The sequence below is a fragment of the Canis lupus genome, chromosome 36 (genome assembly GCF_048164855.1).
Source record: "Canis lupus baileyi chromosome 36, mCanLup2.hap1, whole genome shotgun sequence".
NCBI classification, from domain to species: domain Eukaryota; kingdom Metazoa; phylum Chordata; class Mammalia; order Carnivora; family Canidae; genus Canis; species Canis lupus.
Window position 1 is genome coordinate 5,864,266 of NC_132873.1, and position 18,260 is coordinate 5,882,525.

Genomic DNA, 18,260 nt, shown 5'->3' on the forward strand with positions numbered 1-18,260 from the left:
CTACTGGAGTGTGAGCTCCTCCAGGGCTGACGCCTTTAATGGGGACTTTGCTTCCTTCCCCCACGTCTAACACAAGGATGGCACCCCCTGAATAGTGAACTGACTGGAGAAGGCTGTGCAGGGGTTCGGCAGGGGACACCCAGGAAGCTGGAGAGGAGCACGGACGAAGCCTCCTTCTCCTTTACCAGGCCCCCATCCATCCCCCTCTTCCGCGAGCGTGGGTCCCACCTTCTCCAGGGCCAAGCCCAGATCGAGGATACAGCGGCCTTCTGGCTCAGGTACCGCACCCTCGCCCACCCCTTCTCTGGTTGGGCCAGAACCTGTCCCATCCCGTCCCTCCTTAAGGGCCCCACTCGAATCGTTGCCCTTTTAAGAAAGAGGAAATTCTTCTCATAAACAAGCGCCCCAACCCGAGCGCGGAGCTTGCCCCGCCAGATCCCCGGGCACATGGGGGTGCTCCAGGCACAAAGCTCGCCCCAGCCTCAACCCAGGGCAACGCCTGGGGGCCCCTTCTCGCCACCGCTCTCCGCGGCTCCCGGGCTGGGGTCCGAGGGACCCGAAGAGCCTTGGAGGAGGGACTTGGGGGAGCCTAGAAACAGCCCAGGGAGCGTCTGTAAAGTGCAACCTCTGCACCGAGCGAAGGGGTGCCGGGCGGCTCCCAGCGGCCGAAGGGGTTCCCCGCCCACCTCCCCGCCCCCCACACCCCGCCTCGCCGGGCGGATTCCGAGGCCCCAGGGCGCGAGGCGCCAGCGCCCGCCTCCTCCTCCTCTTTGGCCGGGAGGGGTGAGGCCGCGGCGGGGAGCGAGGGCGCTCGGGACCGTCCCTGCCCCTAGGGGGAGCTGGGAGTCAGCGCCGAGGGAGCATTAAGTGCGCCGCGTGGGAGTCCCGGCCGCCCGCTCCCCTGGGGAGATGGCAAATGAATTGCGCCTCCGAGGCACGGACTCTTGGGTTCCGCGACCTGGCGCCCGAAGAGGGGGCAACGGCGCCTCCGTTTTACTGCCTGAAGAGCGGGTTGCGGGTGGAACCGAAAGTCTGAGGCTAAACCAGCTTGATAGGAACATTCGAGCACAGCGCTTCTAAGGGTTCAAGGATGTCGCGCTTTCCCAGCTTCTGCTCTCCTGCTCTTCTTTTGGACAAGAGAAGTGAACTAGCATTTATTGAGCACTCAACAGCATTCATTCGCCCCCAACTGGGTCCATCGGTCAGGTCGCTCCCATAGGGGTCCAATAAATATTTTTGGAATTACTATTATTTTTAAGTCTCAAAATGTCAGGCACTGTGTTAAAATGCTTTATGTCCATTGCACAGTTGGTGTTGTCCCCATTCTACAAGTGAGGACACCGAGACTGGAGATTAATCATTCACTGGAGCTCGGAAGCTGCAGGTCCTGATGGTACCCAGCTTGGCCTGCCTTCAAAACTCCCACTCGGTCTTGCTGTCTTCACACTCACCCCAGCAGGCCAGTCTGCCCCACTCATTCCACCCCCTAGCCGGGCACTGCGTGGGAGTTCACCCAGAGATCTTCCCTTTCTCCTCCACATCAGGAAGCCCATACAGGAAGTGTTGATGGGAGCTGTGGGCCAGAAGGGTGACTCCATGGGCAATGAAACAGGTCCAGACCTGAGGGAGGGGAGGCAGTGAGGCCCAGGGAGAGCAAGACCTCCCGGGAAACCCCCAAGCATTTCCTTCCCCCAATGCTCTCCATCCCTTGCCTCCTTTCCTTGCCTCCCCCACCCTCTAGGCACCCTCTGGCCCTACAGTACCAGATAGGTGGTGAGGCCCAGGTAGACTATAGCCAGAAGGGCTACGAGGATGAAGTAGGCAGGGTGTGGGAGGCTGGGCAGGTAGATGACCACGAAGTAGAGGTTGATGGCACAGACCAGGGCCATGATGAAGGATGTGATGGCCTTGCTCAGCCTGGGAGACAAGGAGGGAGGCTCAGGTCTGGCTGCACCTCCCCCTTCTCCCCACTGCCCCGAGCTCCCCCCGCAAAGAGTGAGGGGATACACAAAGCCACTTTTTCTGGGCTGTGGGACCTGGAGCACACCCCTTGCTCCCTTCTGTCCCCCCCCCCCCCGCCCGCCCCCCGGCCCTCCATGCCCCACACTGGCAGGATTTGGCAAGAGCAGAATCTGAGATGAGACAGTGAGGAGCTCAGGCTCTAGATCCCAGTCCTAGTTCCCCACACTTGATAGTTGTGTGGCCCTTGCACACGTTGCTTAACCTCTATGAGCGTAACTGGATAGTAATGGCAATTCCTACCTCTGGGTGGTTGTGAGGATCAAATGCAGACTTGCACGTCCAGTGCTTGGGACGGGAGTACTCACCGGCCATTGGCAAACTCCTGCATGAGGGCTGGCATGCTGGTGAACGTAAGGATAGGCAGCACCGCAAAGGGAAGCTGGGGAGAAGTAGGGGGACGTGGCTGAGGAACCCTGCCCTCAGAATACAGCAGGGAAGGGAGGAGGGGAGCAGGGCTCCAGTCATCCTCTGCCTGTGTGCCCTGGGCAAGTCTCTAACCACTCAGGGCTTCGGTTTCTCCAGCTCTACGCCCTCCAAAGATGTGTGGCTTCGAAGCAGGAGAAAGCCTTGCGGGGCTCTCTGGTCCCAGCCTGCCTGAGTTTGAATCCCAGCTCAGCCACTGGTCGCTTGACTGTGTTCATCAGTTTTCCAATCTGCCCAGTGGGGACAGTGGTGGGTCATGCGGGGCTTGCGAGAGCCTTAGAGGCAAGGTGGGCTTAGACCAGTGTTAAGGGTGGGGGGCAGGCTCCACATGGGGGACACCTGCGGTTTCTGCTTAGCTCTGCAGGGGCAAGGGTGCTAGGGACCCCAGGCTCACCAGCAGGCTCTGCAGCACGTTGAGCAGGTCGTTGAGACCTGACAGGTCTTTCAGGTCCCTGAAGACTGCCACGAGCACGGTGGGCAGGATGGCGCAGGAGCGAGTGAGGAGCACCCGCGCGAAGCGTGACCACCGCAGCCGCAGGAAGCCCTGGGGGAGGAGGGTGGGCACTTTGGTGGTGGGGTGCAGCCCTGGGGAGTCCAGAGGAGGGATCCTCCGGCGTCCCTCAGCCCATCTCACACACTGGGGGTGGGGGGGACCCTCTGTCTTTCCGTCTCTGAAATGGGGTAGCTCTGACCCTAGTGGCAGACAGCACGGATGAGGAGCAATGGGGGGCGAGGGGGGATCCCGGCTGTACTCCCGCGGAATGCTTGCGACTAGAACTTGTGGGATGAAGGCTGCTACTCGTGCTGGGTCTGCGGCCTTGGGCGGGTCGCCTCACCTCCCCGCATCTGCCTTCTCGTCTATGCAGCGGGGCTTCCAGCAGCGCCCTGTGGGCCGCCCTAGGAGCAGGGAGGCTGGCGGCTGAGCCCCCGGGGGTGCTCCCGTGACCTGGGGCTCCCAGGCCCTCCCCGGCCGGCCCAGACCCCACCTCCATCACAAACTGTCCCGCGTAGGTGCCGGTCATGGTGGAGCTCTGTCCCGCCGCCAGGAGGCCCACGGCCCAGATGTAGAGCGCCGCGGGCCCGAAGACGCAGCCCAGCATCACGCCCTGCGGGGCGGGGCGGGGCGGGGCGAGGCGAGGCGGGGTGAGGCCTGGCCCCGCCCCGAGTGGGCGTGGCCCGAGCCCGCGGGCCCGCCCCGCCCCGCCCCGCCCCGCCCCCCGCGCCCGCGCCCGCTTACTCCCTGGTAGATGTCCACCTCCACCGTAAGGTTGTTCCTGGGGAAGATCTTGGCGTAGTCGTGGAGGCTGCTGTTGGCGCAGACGTTGAACTGCGGGCACCGGGGGGTGGGGAGGGGGAGGGAAGGGTGGGCTCTCAGAAACCCAGCCCCCAGGCCTCCAGGCCCAGCCCGGTGACCCGCGGTGAACCGGCCCGGTACAGGGTACAGTCTGCTCGACTAACCAGTGTGTGTCCTCCGTAATGTGAATTGGCCGCCAACGGCTCAGATTGGGGAAGAATTCCCGCGGGAACCGGGTCTCCGGTGTTCCGCGGGGCTTGTCAGGGCCTGGCATTACCCCAGACACAGCTGGCCGGCAGGGACTCAGGCTGCCCCACGGCCTCCTCTCCCTTCACCGGCCCCACTTAACCACAGCTCCCAGACCCGCCTGGTCTTTAGGGCCGCACAGCAAGGCAGTGGCAGTGCCTGTGGCCCCCGAGGCTTGGCCAGTCCTCCCCGCCGCAGTGCTCAGCATCCAGGAAGCACCCACCCCTGGCTGGCAGTTGTTAGAGCCCCGTGACAGACACCTGCTCAGAAAGGAGACAGGCACAGGTCCCAAACCCCAGGGGGCCAGGGAGCAGCTTTGCATCCTTGGCTGCTGTATCCCCAGGGTCCAGGCACTGCCTGACCCAAAACACATAGTCGGTAAATCTTTGCTGAATGAGTGATGGTTTATCTGCTAACAGTGAAGATTATCAGGAGAGCGGACTCAGGGAAGAAAAGAGCCGCCTGCACATCCCCAAGTGTGCGCTCTGGCTCAGGCAGGCAGGCACCTGCTCCCAGAATGCCCTCCGCGCAGTTTGCTGGACAAATCCTGGCCCCCCTTCAAGGTACAGCTGGAATGCTAGGTCCTCCAAGACTCCGCTCCTCCCTCCCCCATCACCTCCTCTGGGTGTCTGTGCCTTGCAGCCCCTGGGGTGGGTCTGACTCTCTAGGAGCCTGTGAGGGGGGTGGAGGCTGCCGTGACTCCCCAGCAGAGTGGGGAAGGGGTCTCAGCCAGAGGCCAGGTCACGCATGCCCTCCCCTACCAGGGCCAGATCTGCAGGACAGACATCAAAGGGCTTAGATGTGCTGCCTGGGGGCTCCCACAGAGCCTGTAGAGCGTGGGGGGGGTGCGAGGGGGGCAGCTGTGGCTGTGTGGGGATGTGGGTCTCACCGCAGCCTCGTTGGTTTGCTGGTAGAAGGCCTGCCCGAACACCGCTACAACAAAGAGATTGATGAAGAAGGAGACAGACAGGGCGATGCTGGCCTCAATCAGGAAGTACATGTTGGCTTCTCGGATGTCCGGCCGGCGGGACCGGTCTATCTCTCGAGACTATGAAGGTCAGAGGGGGGGAAGAGCCAACGTTCCTCCGAGCTCCCTCACAGTTTTCTACCCTCACACTTCTCCCTATGTTTTCTTCAGACCCCAGTTCTTTCTAAAGCCCTCTCCGTGGTGCTTTGGGACAGGCCTTGGTCAGCTGACCCTCCTCCTGCCCCCCCCCAGTGAGTGCCCAGTTAATTTCAGAAATTAACTGCCTCAGGGCCCTTGCACTTGCCATCCGCCCTGCTTGGAATATCTTCTCCCCTGATCTTCCTTCCCATCTTTCATGTCTCAAAGCTTACCCCCTTGGGCCTTTCCCGGCTTCCTTTTCTAAAGGAGCTCCTGCTTAGTCATTCTCTATCATACTTCTGTGTTTCCTTCCTTCAAAGCACCTTTCACAATCTATAATTCTTTCCTTTACCTGTTTACTTGCTCATGGTCTGTCTCCTCCTCTAGAATACAAGCCCTAGAAAGGCGGATGACCTGTCTGCCCTCGTCATCACTGACCCCCGCTCCCAGCACACAGTAGCCGCTCTCTTGCTACATGTTGAATAAATAGAGAATGATTCACTTCCCGCCTAAAATCAGGAAGGCAGGAGCCAACGGGGTGGGGCGCCCGGTTTGGAGGTGGGGGGGGCGGGGCAAGGGCATCTCGCCCTCCCCTTCGGTCCCTGCTCACCTTGACCAGGGCCGAGTGCAGGTAGATGTTGTGGGGCATGATGATGGCGCCGACGATGCCCACGGCCTGCAGCAGCTCCGGCCGGCCGCAGCCGGGGCACGAGGGCAGGAGCAGGCCCTGGAGAAGCGCTACCTGGGCGGGACGTGCCACCACGTACTGTAGGGGAGAGGCCTCGTCAGGCTGAGGGGGGGAGGGGGGAGGGGGAGGGGGCACTCCGCCCCTGGGCGCTAGGGGGCTCCGCTACGAGGGGCACAGAGGAACCGCCTCGGTGCGGGGTGTTGCCGGCCTGGGCCTCCCACCTCGTAGCCGAAGGTCAAGGCCATAATTGTAATAAGGATTCCGAAAAAGGCTTCCAGCTTCCGCAACCCTAGGGGGAAGCAAAAAGGTCACAGTAGCAACAACAACAAAAATTGTAGCACGAGCCGGTTAGTGGCCAATATCTCTAGTGCTTTGTGCCCGGCTCGGTGCCAAGCGCTGAACATATATTCCTGCGTGGATCCTGGCCACAGCCCCAGCATCTGTGCTAGGAGCATCCCCGTGGTGTAGACGAAGAAACAGAAGCCCAAGGAACTTGCTCAAGGCCGCGCAGCCAGAGCCAGGGGGCCCGGAGCCTTGCTCTCCCTCTCTGGGTCCAGCAGAGTGTGGTTTTTAGGTTCACTGGCTCCCCCAACCCAGGGCCCTCCGAGGTGAGGGGCACACCCACCGTAGTTGTCAAGGAAGAGGAAGAAGAAGGTGTCCACGATGGTGATGAGGACGCCACCCCAGAGTGGGATTCTGAAACCGGAGGGACGAGGGTCAGCCCAGCCTGGGCCAGGGATCCCGGACTCCCACCCTGGGGCGGGGGGTGGGGGGACGACACTGTGGAGTCTGGCCTCCTGGAAGCAGGGACCCAACTGGCCCCAGGCAGCCAATGGACAGGGGCGCTGGATATGGGGAAATGGCACAAAACGCTAGGAAGGGCCAAGCAGGTGGGGAGGCATGACCCCCGAGGCCCTGAGCTGGGGGCTGCAGTCCTGAAGCCTGTGTGGCCACTTGCATCTCTGTGACTTTCCACAAGTCACTCTACAATTTCAGCCTGTCTCAGATGCTTGCCACCGGCAACACAGCACAGCAGCTCTAAGTGGGAGGAGCCTGCAAGGTGAAAGGGACTGGGAGGTACAAGGCCCTGGACGCCAGCGCTGGGGCCCCTGGGGCAATACCGGCCGGCTGACAGCAGGCTGAACGCGATGGCCGTGCCGATGACCTCCTGCATGTCCGAGCCCACGATGGCTAGCTCGATGGTCAGCCAGAGGAGGGTGCGGGGCACCTGCGGGGAGGAGGTCACCCTTCACCAAAGCTGGCCCACTTGTCCTTGTTACTTGTTGGTGCCTGATGGCTTTCCATTCCCGGCACTCCCCTGTTGGGCTGGAGGCCTGCAAACTACATGTGCCGGCCTCGCCAGCTGGCTTCCACTTGGGGTTTGTAGGAAACAATTAAGGCAGATTGAAAGGCGGGGAAATGTCATTTTCCCCCCTACTTCTAGTGGTGTTTCTGGCAGTGGTGCCAGCAAGGGCACCGGGCAGCCTGGGCTCCCGCGGTACTGGTGGCGGTTTGGACGGCGGTGGCCATGCTTCCAGAAACTTGGCAGCAGATGACGGCTCTTGGGCTGCTGCCCAGCAGCTCTCTGATCTCCGGGTAACATCCCTTCCCTGGCTCCCCCAGCTCTTCCAGCACCTTTGTGACCTCATCCCTGCATTAAACACCTTTGAAGTCCCTTGTGCCATGGTTTCCGTTTTCCTGCTGGACGCTGACAGCAGCCGAGTCGCCAGTGTCCACCCCAGCCAATGACCATCCCAAGCCAATGCCTACCCATGCTGCACCTTGGGCAAGTCACTTCCCCGGGGTTTTAACGTCCCCTCCTATAAAACGAGCAGGTAACTCTAACATCCCTCTTGGTCTGTGACTGGTAGTTTGAGCCTCAGTCTTCCCATCTATCAAATGGACTTGGGCTGCCCCACTTGAGATGGTGTATTTATTTGATCGTGGAAGCTGTACATGGCTGTTTGGGGTGTGGGGGGCCTGTGAGTGCTCCCTGTGCAGGCCCCCGAGCTCACCTTAGGGTAGTAGAGATGACAGATCTCGCCCAAGTCCTTGCCTGTCACCACACCCAGCCGGGCAGCCAGGCGCTGGCAGAGCAAGCCCAGCACCGTGGCCCATAGCAGCACCCAGAGCAGCTGTGAGAAGGCAGGGGAGGCCTTCAGTAGGGAGGTGGGGGTGCGGCCTGACACCCGAGGCTGCTCCCGTGCCCTCTGACGGAGGACGCCCCTTGGGGAGAGAGTAGGGGAGCCAGAGCGAGACCAGCAAACCCATGCACCCTGCACCCTGGTAGGGCAGCCCTGGGGACCCGTTTCTGGCCCATTTGAACCTGACGCCTGCTCCCCCCAACCCCAGCCATGTGGCCCACCCTGGGGAAATATGGCAAGCTAGGGGGTCTCCTCCGCCCTCCCCGTGGTGCCCCCACTCAATCACTTTGAATCCAGCCACGGCGCCAGCCTGAAGATCTGACTCGATGTTTCCTGGGTCCAGGAAAGCGATGCTCATGAGGAAGCCAGGCCCGGTGAAGGCCCACAGCTTCCTCAGGCTGAATGTGCCCTGTGGGTGGGAGTGAAGCGAGGAGGTGCTGGGAGCAGTGGGCCTTGGCGCGCTCCCTGCTGCAGCCCTATGGGCTCCTCAGCCCAGGCGGCCAGCCCTGCACTCATTCCGTTCCCCAAGCCCGGAGCTGCCACCCCTAGGGATTGGCGGAGGGGGGGGGGCGGCTGAGAGGGAGGAAGCAGCAGGATTTGCTGAGTCATAGTGGATCCGTCTGCTTTCTGGATCTATCCAATTTGGCAACCCGCCTGCACCTGACTAGTTGGCCTCAAGCTTACCCTGACTCAGCAGATCCTCAGAACCCAAAGGGGGTCTTTCCTGGGATCAAGTTCCCCTGGTCCTGGTCGTTCTTCCCCAGTCCCTTCTCAGGCCACAGTGTCTCCTCTCTGGAGTCCGCTGAGCCTAGGGTCTCCCTCCATCCCATTCCAAGACTTGGCCTGGCCCCAAATCCTCGAGGCTCCAACCTGAACTCGCCCCAGGACCCTTTCTGTCTATAAGAAAGCTGGGGTTCATTCAGAAAGCCACATGATAATTTTTAGACAAAAAAATAAGCCTTCCCCCACCCCCGCACCCCGCTGCCCCAGCTAAGAACTAAAGACAGAAGCAGGAAAGGGCAGGTGCCGCTGTCAGTTACTGCTGCTCAGACCTGGAAGGGACTGGCCATGGTCTTCAGGAGACCTCTTGCCCCCCGCCTGTGAGAGCCCACAGCATCCTGTCAATCCTGAAGGACTCCAGGAGGTTTCCAGCATTCCTACCGGTTCTGTGTCCGGGATGGGGATCTTCTCACTCAGGTAGGTTGTTCTGAGAGGTTCTTGCTGTGGCTCTGAGCTGGGTGGGTGGGAGATGGAGCCATAGTTGGGCCTGCTTAGACTTTGGGGGTCCTTGTCACCTGCAAAGGGCCCCAATGAGGCTTGGTTAGTGACTGGTTCCTTTCTGGTGGCCCAGGGCAAAAGCCATCTGTTCCCTCTCCTACAGCCTTCTGGCCAAGTGGGGAAATTAAGGCTCACATGAACAGGGCCCCTTGACTCCCATCGTGGGCCTATCACCTCCACCCTTCAAACGAATGTTTCAAGATATTTATTTATTTATTTATTTATTTATTTATTTATTTATGAGATAATGAGAGAGAGCATGAGGAGGGATAGAGGGAGAGGAAGGGGAGAGAATCTCAAGCAGACTCCGCATTCAGCACCCAATCTGGGGCTCAGTCTCACAGTCTTGAGATCATGACCTGAGCTGAAATCAAGAGTCGACACTTCCCCAACTGAGCCCCCCAGGCGCCCTGACCGACCAAATGTCTCAGAAGATGTGTAGAAATAGAGCTTCTCAAGTTACTCTCCTTCCATGTGGGCACAGAGATTCCCAAATCCAGAGCTCTCCCGCTACAAAGGCTGCAGAGGGGGACACTGGGCTCTGAGGGGCGCATGCTGATGCCAGTGTGCCAGCCCCGTGGCCTCGCTCTTGCTCCTGCATCAGCCAGGTAAGCTCCAAACGCACAAAGAGGATGCTATGCCCTTGGGGATGCAAGGAGCCCAGGCCCAGGCTGGTGTCCAGAGTTTGGGTCAAGACAGGACACCCACGGGGGTTTCGGGGGCCCCTTTGCCTCCCTGACTCTCCCCGCCTCCCGCCACCCCCGCTCCCAGACTCTGACCCTGGAGGGACTACTCACCTGTCATGAGGACGGCAGGCTCCGGCACCGTCTGCGTGTGAGTGGGATGCTGGCAGCTACTCAGCACATGCTTCCCCTCTGAGTGCCGGTGCGCGCCAGCGGGCAAGCTCACGCCCTCCTAGCCATCCTCAGCTGATCTCAGCTGTCCTCATATACATTGTGAAACACTTTCCAAAGGCAGAAGTGGCCAGCTCTGGCGGAAGAGTCTAGTTGACCAAAATGCAGGAACTTTCGTTCCCCTCCTGGCCTGGGGCCCACAACACTTTTGGCCTCCTGCCAGGCGCCGTATATTCTGTGTCTCCCAAGCCAGCTCTGATTTCAAGACATTTCCTGCTACTTGGGCGTTCATGTCCAGATCACATGGCTGCCCCCCCCACCCGCCCCACACAAGCAGTCAGGCCCTTCACTTCAGTCTGGAGTTCCTGGCAATGGGAGTCCTGATGGCTACCAAGCCTCAGTTTCCCCTTGAGTGCCTCAGAGGGGAAGACCGTCAGGCAGTGCCACAGGGACGTGCATTGATGACTCGGGCCAGAGAGAGCCTCAGAAGAACGTGGCGCTGGAATTCTGGTCCCGATCCTGCCACTGACTCACTTAAGATTGTCACCAGGCCAGCCCTTTCTCTAAACTTGTTTCTTCTGTTACATGAAGGGCTCAGACTAGCTGAGAGGTTAAAACTAGATGCCCAAGAAGGCCAAGCAGGTAAGATAACCTACAAGACAGGTAGGGAGTAAGAAAACCAGTGCTGGTGGTTCAGTGTTAAATGAGAAATGGTGCTGAGCCTCATTGTTGGGGGTCGGGGGGCGGCGGGTAACAGGGAGTGGTGGTGACTGTAGCTACACAAGGGACACTGCCTGAACAGGGCAGTGCCTCCAGAGTTCTAGCCAATTGTCATGGGGGAAGGTGTGCCCACTGTCACCACATCTTCTGATTTGTCAAGAATATTGGAAAGTTTTGAGTTTTATGCAACATATGCTTTTTGAATCGTAGGCTAAAAACATTGAAAATACTGTGTAATCTAAACAAAAGATTCCTTTAGGCTGGCTTCCACTTGAGGGTTATCATCTGTAAGCTCTGGATGAATGGGGGGGGGGGTGGCGGGTAAGACTCTCCAGGTCCCGACTGCTTCTCCTTGCCTGTCGTGTGCCCCCACCACTTAACTCCCTTAGGGCCTTCTCCTTCCCGTGCCCACTCCTGTCCTCTCTCCTGTGGCCTTCTTTTTCTGCCAAGAAAATTCAAAACCAATCTTTGGGGTTTCCAGCTCCAAGGTCTGAGATCTCAGGATCCAGAGAAAACAGGGCCAACCTCTCAGGCCCAGACCTGAACTAGGACATGATGGATCCCCATGTCATGTCAAACACTTTAGCCAAAGCTTGGGAGTCGGGTGGGAGGCTTTGGCAACCAATTTCCTGGCTCCTCAAGGATGGGGGAGGTTGGAGGGGATGGAGAGGTGGGGGTATGGGAGGAAGAGTGAATGATAGGTCATTCATAGAGGAGAGAGGAACGTCATCGTTTGTCACTGTGCAATCCTATTGCTCAATGAGCTGCACAGTCTCAAATTTCCCAATCACTATCTGGGCTTGTAGGGGATGGCTGGGGTTGGGGCTGGGGTAGGATGTTGTGATGGTTACTTTTATTGTCAACTTGACAGGGTCACAGTGTGCACTGACACTTGGTCAGATATTCAGGGTGTGTCGGCGAGGGTATTTCTGGAGGAGATTAACTTTGGAATCTACGGGCTGAGTAAAGCAGATTTCTCTTCCCAATGAGGGTGGGCCTCATCCAACCCACTGAATGGAACGAAGGGCTGAGTAAGGCAGTGTTCACTCTCTCTGCCTGTCTTTGAACTGAGAACTTCTCTTGCCCTCAGGCTTGCCTTGGACTGGAACTTAGACCATTGACTCTCCTGATTCTCGGGCCTTCGGACTCAGACTGGAATTGCAGGTACCGTCAGTGTACCTGGGTCTCCAGCCTGCAGATCTTGGGACTCCTCAGTCTCCATACTCATGTGAACCAAGTCTTTAGTATCTTTCTATCTATCCATCTTTATTTTCTTCCTTCCTTTCTTTCTTTCTTTTCTTTCTTTTTTAAGATTTTATTTATTCATGGGAAACACAGGGAAAGAGGCAGAGACACAGGCAGAGGGAGAGGCAGGCTCCTCTGCTGGGAACCCAACATGGGACTCAATGGGGACCTGAGCTGAGGGTAGACGCTCAACCACTGAGCCACCCAGGCACACTATCATCTATATTTTTCTGTTGGTTCTGTTTCTCTGGAGAACACTAGGGTAGACTCAGCAAGGATAACTGATTAATAACTGATCAATACCTGCCCAACCTCTACCTTATGGAAGAGGCAGTGCAGTGTGATAGTTAAGAGCAGAGTTTCCTGGCAGAATTATCAGCAAGTGAGGAGCTACTGAGGTAGAGCTCCAGAAATCTCCATGGCAGTCCCCTTGGGCCTGGAACTGCCGCTGAATCCTAAACCCTGTGGGTTTAGGGTGAGCTTTCATGAAGAAATTTCCTCAAAATGGATTACAGACTTAAAAGTAGATATAAAACTAAAAATTTTAAGATAAAAGTTGGAGAAAATCTTCAGGATCTAGGACTAGACAAAGACTTAGACTCAACACCAAAAGCATGATCCATAAAGGAAAAAAATGAATAAATTGGGCCTCAACAAAATTACCAGCGTTTGCTCTGTGCAGGGTCCTTTTAAGAGGATGAAAAGACAAACTAAATACTCAGAGAAGGGGGATCCCTGGGTGGCTCAGTGGTTTAGCGCCTGCCTTAGGCCCTGGAGACCCAGGATCAAGTCCCGCGTTGGGCTTCCTGCATGGAGCCTGCTTCTCCCTCTGCTTGTGTCTCTGCCTCCCTCTCTCTCTGTGTCTCTCATGAATAAATAAATAAAATCTTTAAAAAAATACTCAGAGAAAATATTTGCAAACCACATATCTGACAAAGAGAAAAATCTCTTCCTACTTACTTAACAGTGAAAAACCAAGCAATTCAGTTAGAAATGGGCAAAAATCATGAACAGACATTTCACCAAATAGGATGTACAGATGGCAAACAAACTCAGGGAAAGATGTTCAGCGCCATTAGCCATCAGGGAACTGCAAATTAGAATCATAATGAGATATTGCTACACTCCTATTGGACTGGCTAAAAGAAAAACGAAACAGTCACAATACCAAATATTGACAATGATGTGGAGAAACTAGATCCCTCATTTGAAGGTAAAATGCTACAGCCACTCTGGACATAGTTAGGGGATTTCTTAAAAAAATAAAAATGCAACTTACCATATGATCTAGCAACTGCACTGTCGGGCATTTTTTCCCAGAGAAATGGTTCATGTTCACACAGAAATCTGCACACAAATTCTTATAGCAGCTTTATTTGTAATAGCCCAACGGAAGCAACCCACATTGTCTTTTACTAGGGGAATGGTTAATCAAACTATGGTGTATCTAAACTGTAGAACATACTCCTGGGCATTTATCCCAGAGAAACTAAAACCAACATAGGTTTGAACATAGGTGTGAACATACACACAAAAATCTGTATATAAGTTGCAGTGTTATTTTAAAAAAGATTTTATTTATTTATTAATGAGAGACACAGAGAGAGAGGCAGAGACATAGGCAGAGGGAGAAGCAGGCTCCATGGAAGGAGCCTGATGTGGGACTCGATCCCGGGACTCTGGGATCATACCCTGAGCCGAAGGCAGGCGCTCAACCGCTGAGCCACCCAGGCGTCCCTCCAGTGTTATTTGTGATAAAGATTAGAATTAGCCCAAATGTCCTTTGACAGGAGAATGGTTAAACTAATGGCTGTACAGACCATGGATTACAGCTCCACAATAAAAGAAACGAACCATTGCTACAATTACTTGGATGAATCTCCAGGAAATCATGCTGAGTGAAAAAAAGTTTGTCTCAGAAGGTTACAAATATATTGTTCCATTTACAGAACATATTTGCAATGACAAAGTTTTGGAAGTGAAAGTCAGATTAACGGCCGCCAGTGGGTATGGCATCTAGCTTCAGTTCAGGTTGTGACCCTGGGAACACAACCTGAGCCGAAGATAGTTGCTCAATCGACTGAGCCACCCAGATGCCCCTAAACCCCTAGTTTCAATACAACCAGGATACTGACATTGACATAATCCACTGATCATTTTCAGATTTCCTGTTTTATTTCTACTCATCTGTGTGTGTGTGTGTGTCTGTATGTGTGTGTATGTGTGAAGTCCTATACAATTTTATCACGTGTGTAGGTTTGTGGGTCCACCACCAAGGTCAAGATACTTGAACAGTTCTAACACCAAAAGGATCCTTCAAGTTACCCTCCCATAGACACCCTCACCCCTCTCTCTACCCTCCACCATACCCATTGGCTTGCTCTCTCCTCTCTCTGTCAAATAAGTAAATAAAATATTATTAAAAAGTTAAAAAAATAAAAATAAAAAGGAAAGTCTGGTACATACTATAACATGGATAAGTTTTGAAAACATTATGCTAGGTAAAATAAGCCAGACACAAAAGGACAAGTAAGAGTCCATTTACATGAGTACTCAGCATAGACATATAGAGACAAAAAGTAAAACGATGATTTCCAGGAGCTAGGGGAAGGGAGAAGGAGCAGTTCCTCTTCAATGGGTTTAGAGTTTAATCTAGGACACTAGCAATGTTCCGGAAATGGATGATGGCGATGGTTGCACAACAGTGTGAATAGCCTTAATATCACTGAATTATACACCTAAAGAGGGTTAAAGGGTAAATTTTATATATATCTTGGCACCTCCCAAAAAGTGGGAGAAAAAAAGTCCTGGCTGTAATATTGTATAACGAGTCTGCAAGATGTTAGCACTGTTGGGAGGTGGGCAAAGTGTACATGAGATCTCTCTATATTTTTTTCCTACAGATATGTGGGAATCTGCAGTGATCTCAATATTTAAAGTGGAAGAAAAGGATGGGTTTTATTGAATGGATATTACACCTCAATAACGTCGATTAAAAACAAAACGAAAAGCAAAAAACCCAAAAAAACAAAAAAACAAAAAAAATAAAACAGAGCTTCTGGAATTAAATGGCCTGGGTTTGAATCTTACTTTTACTAGCTCTGTGACTCAGGTAAGTTCCTTAGGCCCTCAGTTTCCTTGCCTGGAAAGTGGTGATAATAAAAGTACTCACCCCAAAGAGTGTTTGTGAAGCCCAAGAAATGCACCTAGCACTCTGCAGCTGGCTGCTCCCTGCCCGCCACTTTTTTTTTTTTTTAATTTCTAAGGTTTTATTTATTCATGAGAGACACACAGAGAGAGAGGCAGAGAAGAGACATAGGCAGAGGGAGAAGCAGGCTCCCTCCAAGCAGGACTCGACCTCAGGACCCCGGGATCACAACCCGAGCCAAAGGCAGACACGCAACCACTGAGCCCCCCCCCCCCCCGCCCCCGGGTGCCCTGATGGTTGCTCCTATAAATGGGCTTCCTTAGTCCGCAGCCACCGCCAGTCCTTCGGAACCCGAGATGCGTTTTCTGCTGCAAACGTTGCTGCCTCTGGTGGTTTGGTTCCCAGACTTGCCCACCCAAGCCTTTGGATTCGGCAGCTAGAACATTCAGGGCTCCCTCCCTCTCACCTCTGGGACTCTGCACATGCTGCTTCCTCCACAAGCACCCTTGACACCCTTTGTCTGGCAAACAGCCTTGTGTCCCTCAGGAGGCAGCACTGGGGTGACCTCTTCCAGGAAGCCCTCCTTGATTTCTCCAGAATTGGGCTGTGGGCTCCCTCAGCGCAACGCCCTTGCCATGTGCCGCAGGAGTGAGGCTGCTGTCCGGGAGAGCGGGGAGGGGATGGGCAGTTTCTGGGAGCTCGGGGAAGGGGAAGGACGGGGTACAGCCCAGCCTACTATGGGAGTATCTGCGGCAGGAAGATACCTCTTCTCTCTACTGAGATCTGTGTCTAGAGAGTCACATCTGATCTGTGTATCAGAGTGAATTTGCACACGTACTCGAGCCAGATCTCTGGGCCCAAATCCTGGCTCTGCCACCAGCCAGTGCATGGTCTTGGCCTTAACTTTCCTGCATCTGTAAAATGGGCACAAGACTAGATCCACCCTCACACGGCTGTTGTGAGAATCTCACAAATTACCGTGTGTAGAGGGATCAAAACAACACGTGCTACCTAGCACTCGCTCAGTAATAATATTGTCGTTTGTTGCCCACTGCCCTCCACCCCGGGCTCTCACGCCTGGTCCCGTGCACGTTACACACCACTGTCCCAGGTATGTGTTTCCTTCTCAGCGCTTCCTGTGGTCTGGGTCCAGGCTGAGTGTGGGCCACGCGGATCGGGGTGGCCCTGATGCTCCCACGGCACCCCCAGATCCTAGCCCAGTGCTTGGAGCCTCGTAAGTGCTCAGTGCTTGGTTCTTCTCCGCCCAGAGACATATACGCCTTGGGGCGAGGGAGCGAGAGGAAGGGGTCATCGAAGTTCTGGGGGGCAAATGATAAGATGGAAAAACGAACCCGTTTTGCAATGGATGTCACGGGGCGGGGGCAGTGGGCTCCTTCGTGAGTCGCTGGACACAAGGGAGCTCAGCAGAGGAAGGATGTCAGTGGGTCAGATGTCACTGGCCTCCTTCCTGCCTGAGCATTGGGGACTGGAGGGGACTCTCAGGAGCCCTGCGGGAGTGTTCTGGGTGCACTGGGCTGAGCCCTTGGGTTTCAGTTCTGCACAGATGAAGTGAACTTGCCCGGGAGGGGAGCCCTCTGCCACCCGGGCCCGTCTACCTCACGATGACTGAGCACTCTGTCCCCCCACCTCTCCTGCCCTATTGTGCTCCAGCCTTCCTGGCCCTCTGACTGCAGCGGGCCATGCTCAGGAGCCCTCGTCCTGCGGTTCCCTCTGCCTGGAGTGCTTTTCCCACAGCTCTCCACAGGTCCGACCCCTTGTCATTCATTCAGGTCCCAGCTCACCCGAGACGCCAGGAAGGCCCTCTCTGAAGTCTCCACCCTCAACCCTCCAACTCTGAGTCACTTTCTACCCAAGACTTGGCCTTATTTTTCCACCCCATAAATCTCCAAAACTGCACATATGAAATTACTTCTTGTGTTTATCTGTCTCCCCATGCCACCTGTAAGCATCATGAGGACGGGAGCTTTTGTCCTGTCACTGCTGATCTCCCACTGACCAGAACGTTCCTGGCACGTGGAAGGGACCTGGTATTTGTTGAGCTGAGTGTCAGGTTGGATGGAGACACCTTACCCTCTAGAGCTGTTGCCGTCCAGTACGGCAGCTGGGGGCCACATTTGGTCAAATTGAAACCAAAATTAAAGCAAAGTCTAGTTCCTCACTCATATTAACCACATTTCTTGTGCTCAGTGGCCACAAAAGGCTAACGGCTATTGTGTGAGATATTACAAATACAGAACATTCCCATCATTGCAGAAAGTTCTGGGGCACAGCACTGCTCTAGACCATAAATACACATTGCCTTCCTACTTCTACTCTTCATTCACACCACTTTCTCTGCCTGGAATGCTTTAGCTGATCATTAATAAAAATCCTACGTGTCTAGTTAGGGGCGCCTGGGTGGCTCAGTAGGTTAAGTGACCGACTCTTGATTTCGGCTCAGGCCATGATCTCAGGGACCTGGGATCGAGCCCCGAGACTGGCTCTGCGCACTGTGGGGAGTCAGCTTGAGGATTCTCTCTCCCCCTCTCCCTTTGCCCCTTCCTCCCACCCTCTGCTCGTGTTCTCTCTCTCAAATAGATAAATAAATCTCTAAAAAAATTATGGTAGGGGGACACCTGGGTGGCTCAGTGGTTGAGCATCTGCCTTCAGTTCAGGTCGTGATCTGGGGTCCTGGGATCGAGTCGGGTGGATCCACAGGGATCCTGCTTCTCCCTTTGCCTGTGTCTCTGCCCCTCTCTGTGTGTCTCTCATGAATAAATAAATAAAATCTTTGAAAAAAAATTATGGTAGATCCATCAAAAATAGAAGACTGTGTAATGCCATGGAACTCTTTCAAAATATATTGTTAAACGAAAGAAAGCCAGCTTTAATACAGGGGGAAAATGTCACAAAACATGAGAAGATTGGGGCCAGAAGTTTCCAGCTTTATCTGGAATGTTTAAAACTTTTAAGGAACATAATTAAGTATGTAATTATCAGTTAATGAGCATGTATTACTGTATGGTCTCATTTTTGTTTTAAAAAAAGTTCCCTTGGAATTTTAAAGACCAGATCAAACGTCTTACATAAAAG

At 54.9% G+C, this 18,260-nt stretch overlaps 1 protein-coding gene and 1 long non-coding RNA gene across 3 annotated transcripts; one reads left to right on the plus strand and one right to left on the minus strand.

Moving 5' to 3' along the window:
• Positions 1-1,124: 1,124 nt before the first annotated feature.
• On the minus strand, positions 1,125-10,136 carry SLC11A1 (solute carrier family 11 member 1). 2 transcript variants are annotated; one of them, XM_072813368.1, is made up of 15 exons: positions 9,998-10,136; positions 9,084-9,217; positions 8,209-8,331; positions 7,794-7,913; positions 6,900-7,006; positions 6,404-6,474; positions 6,000-6,067; positions 5,701-5,856; positions 4,875-5,033; positions 3,683-3,772; positions 3,432-3,551; positions 2,840-2,989; positions 2,328-2,401; positions 1,764-1,917; positions 1,125-1,620 (listed from the first exon to the last, which is right to left on the minus strand). In XM_072813368.1, exons 1-15 carry the CDS (start codon positions 10,002-10,004, stop codon positions 1,510-1,512), a joined length of 1,644 nt encoding a protein of 547 aa, XP_072669469.1. In that variant the 5' UTR covers positions 10,005-10,136; the 3' UTR covers positions 1,125-1,509. The 2 variants fall into 2 exon arrangements, with proteins under 2 accessions (XP_072669469.1, XP_072669470.1); XM_072813369.1 differs by lacking the exons at positions 7,794-7,913; positions 8,209-8,331.
• A 233-nt stretch (positions 10,137-10,369) lies between these two features.
• Positions 10,370-15,088, plus strand: LOC140625798 (uncharacterized). The gene is made up of 3 exons (XR_012025106.1): positions 10,370-10,696; positions 11,865-11,938; positions 14,923-15,088. It is a non-coding gene; the product is annotated as an uncharacterized lncRNA (long non-coding RNA).
• The last annotated feature ends 3,172 nt before the right edge of the window (positions 15,089-18,260 follow it).

Bases quoted from the DNA above. Each gene is read 5' to 3' on its own strand.
- SLC11A1 (XM_072813368.1), bottom strand. The intron at 8,332-9,083 runs GTAGGAATGCTG...TCCCACCCACAG, and splicing joins CCATCCCGGACACAGAACCG to GGCACATTCAGCCTGAGGAA. The intron at 2,402-2,839 runs GTGAGCCTGGGG...ACTTCTCCCCAG, and splicing joins ACGTGCTGCAGAGCCTGCTG to CTTCCCTTTGCGGTGCTGCC.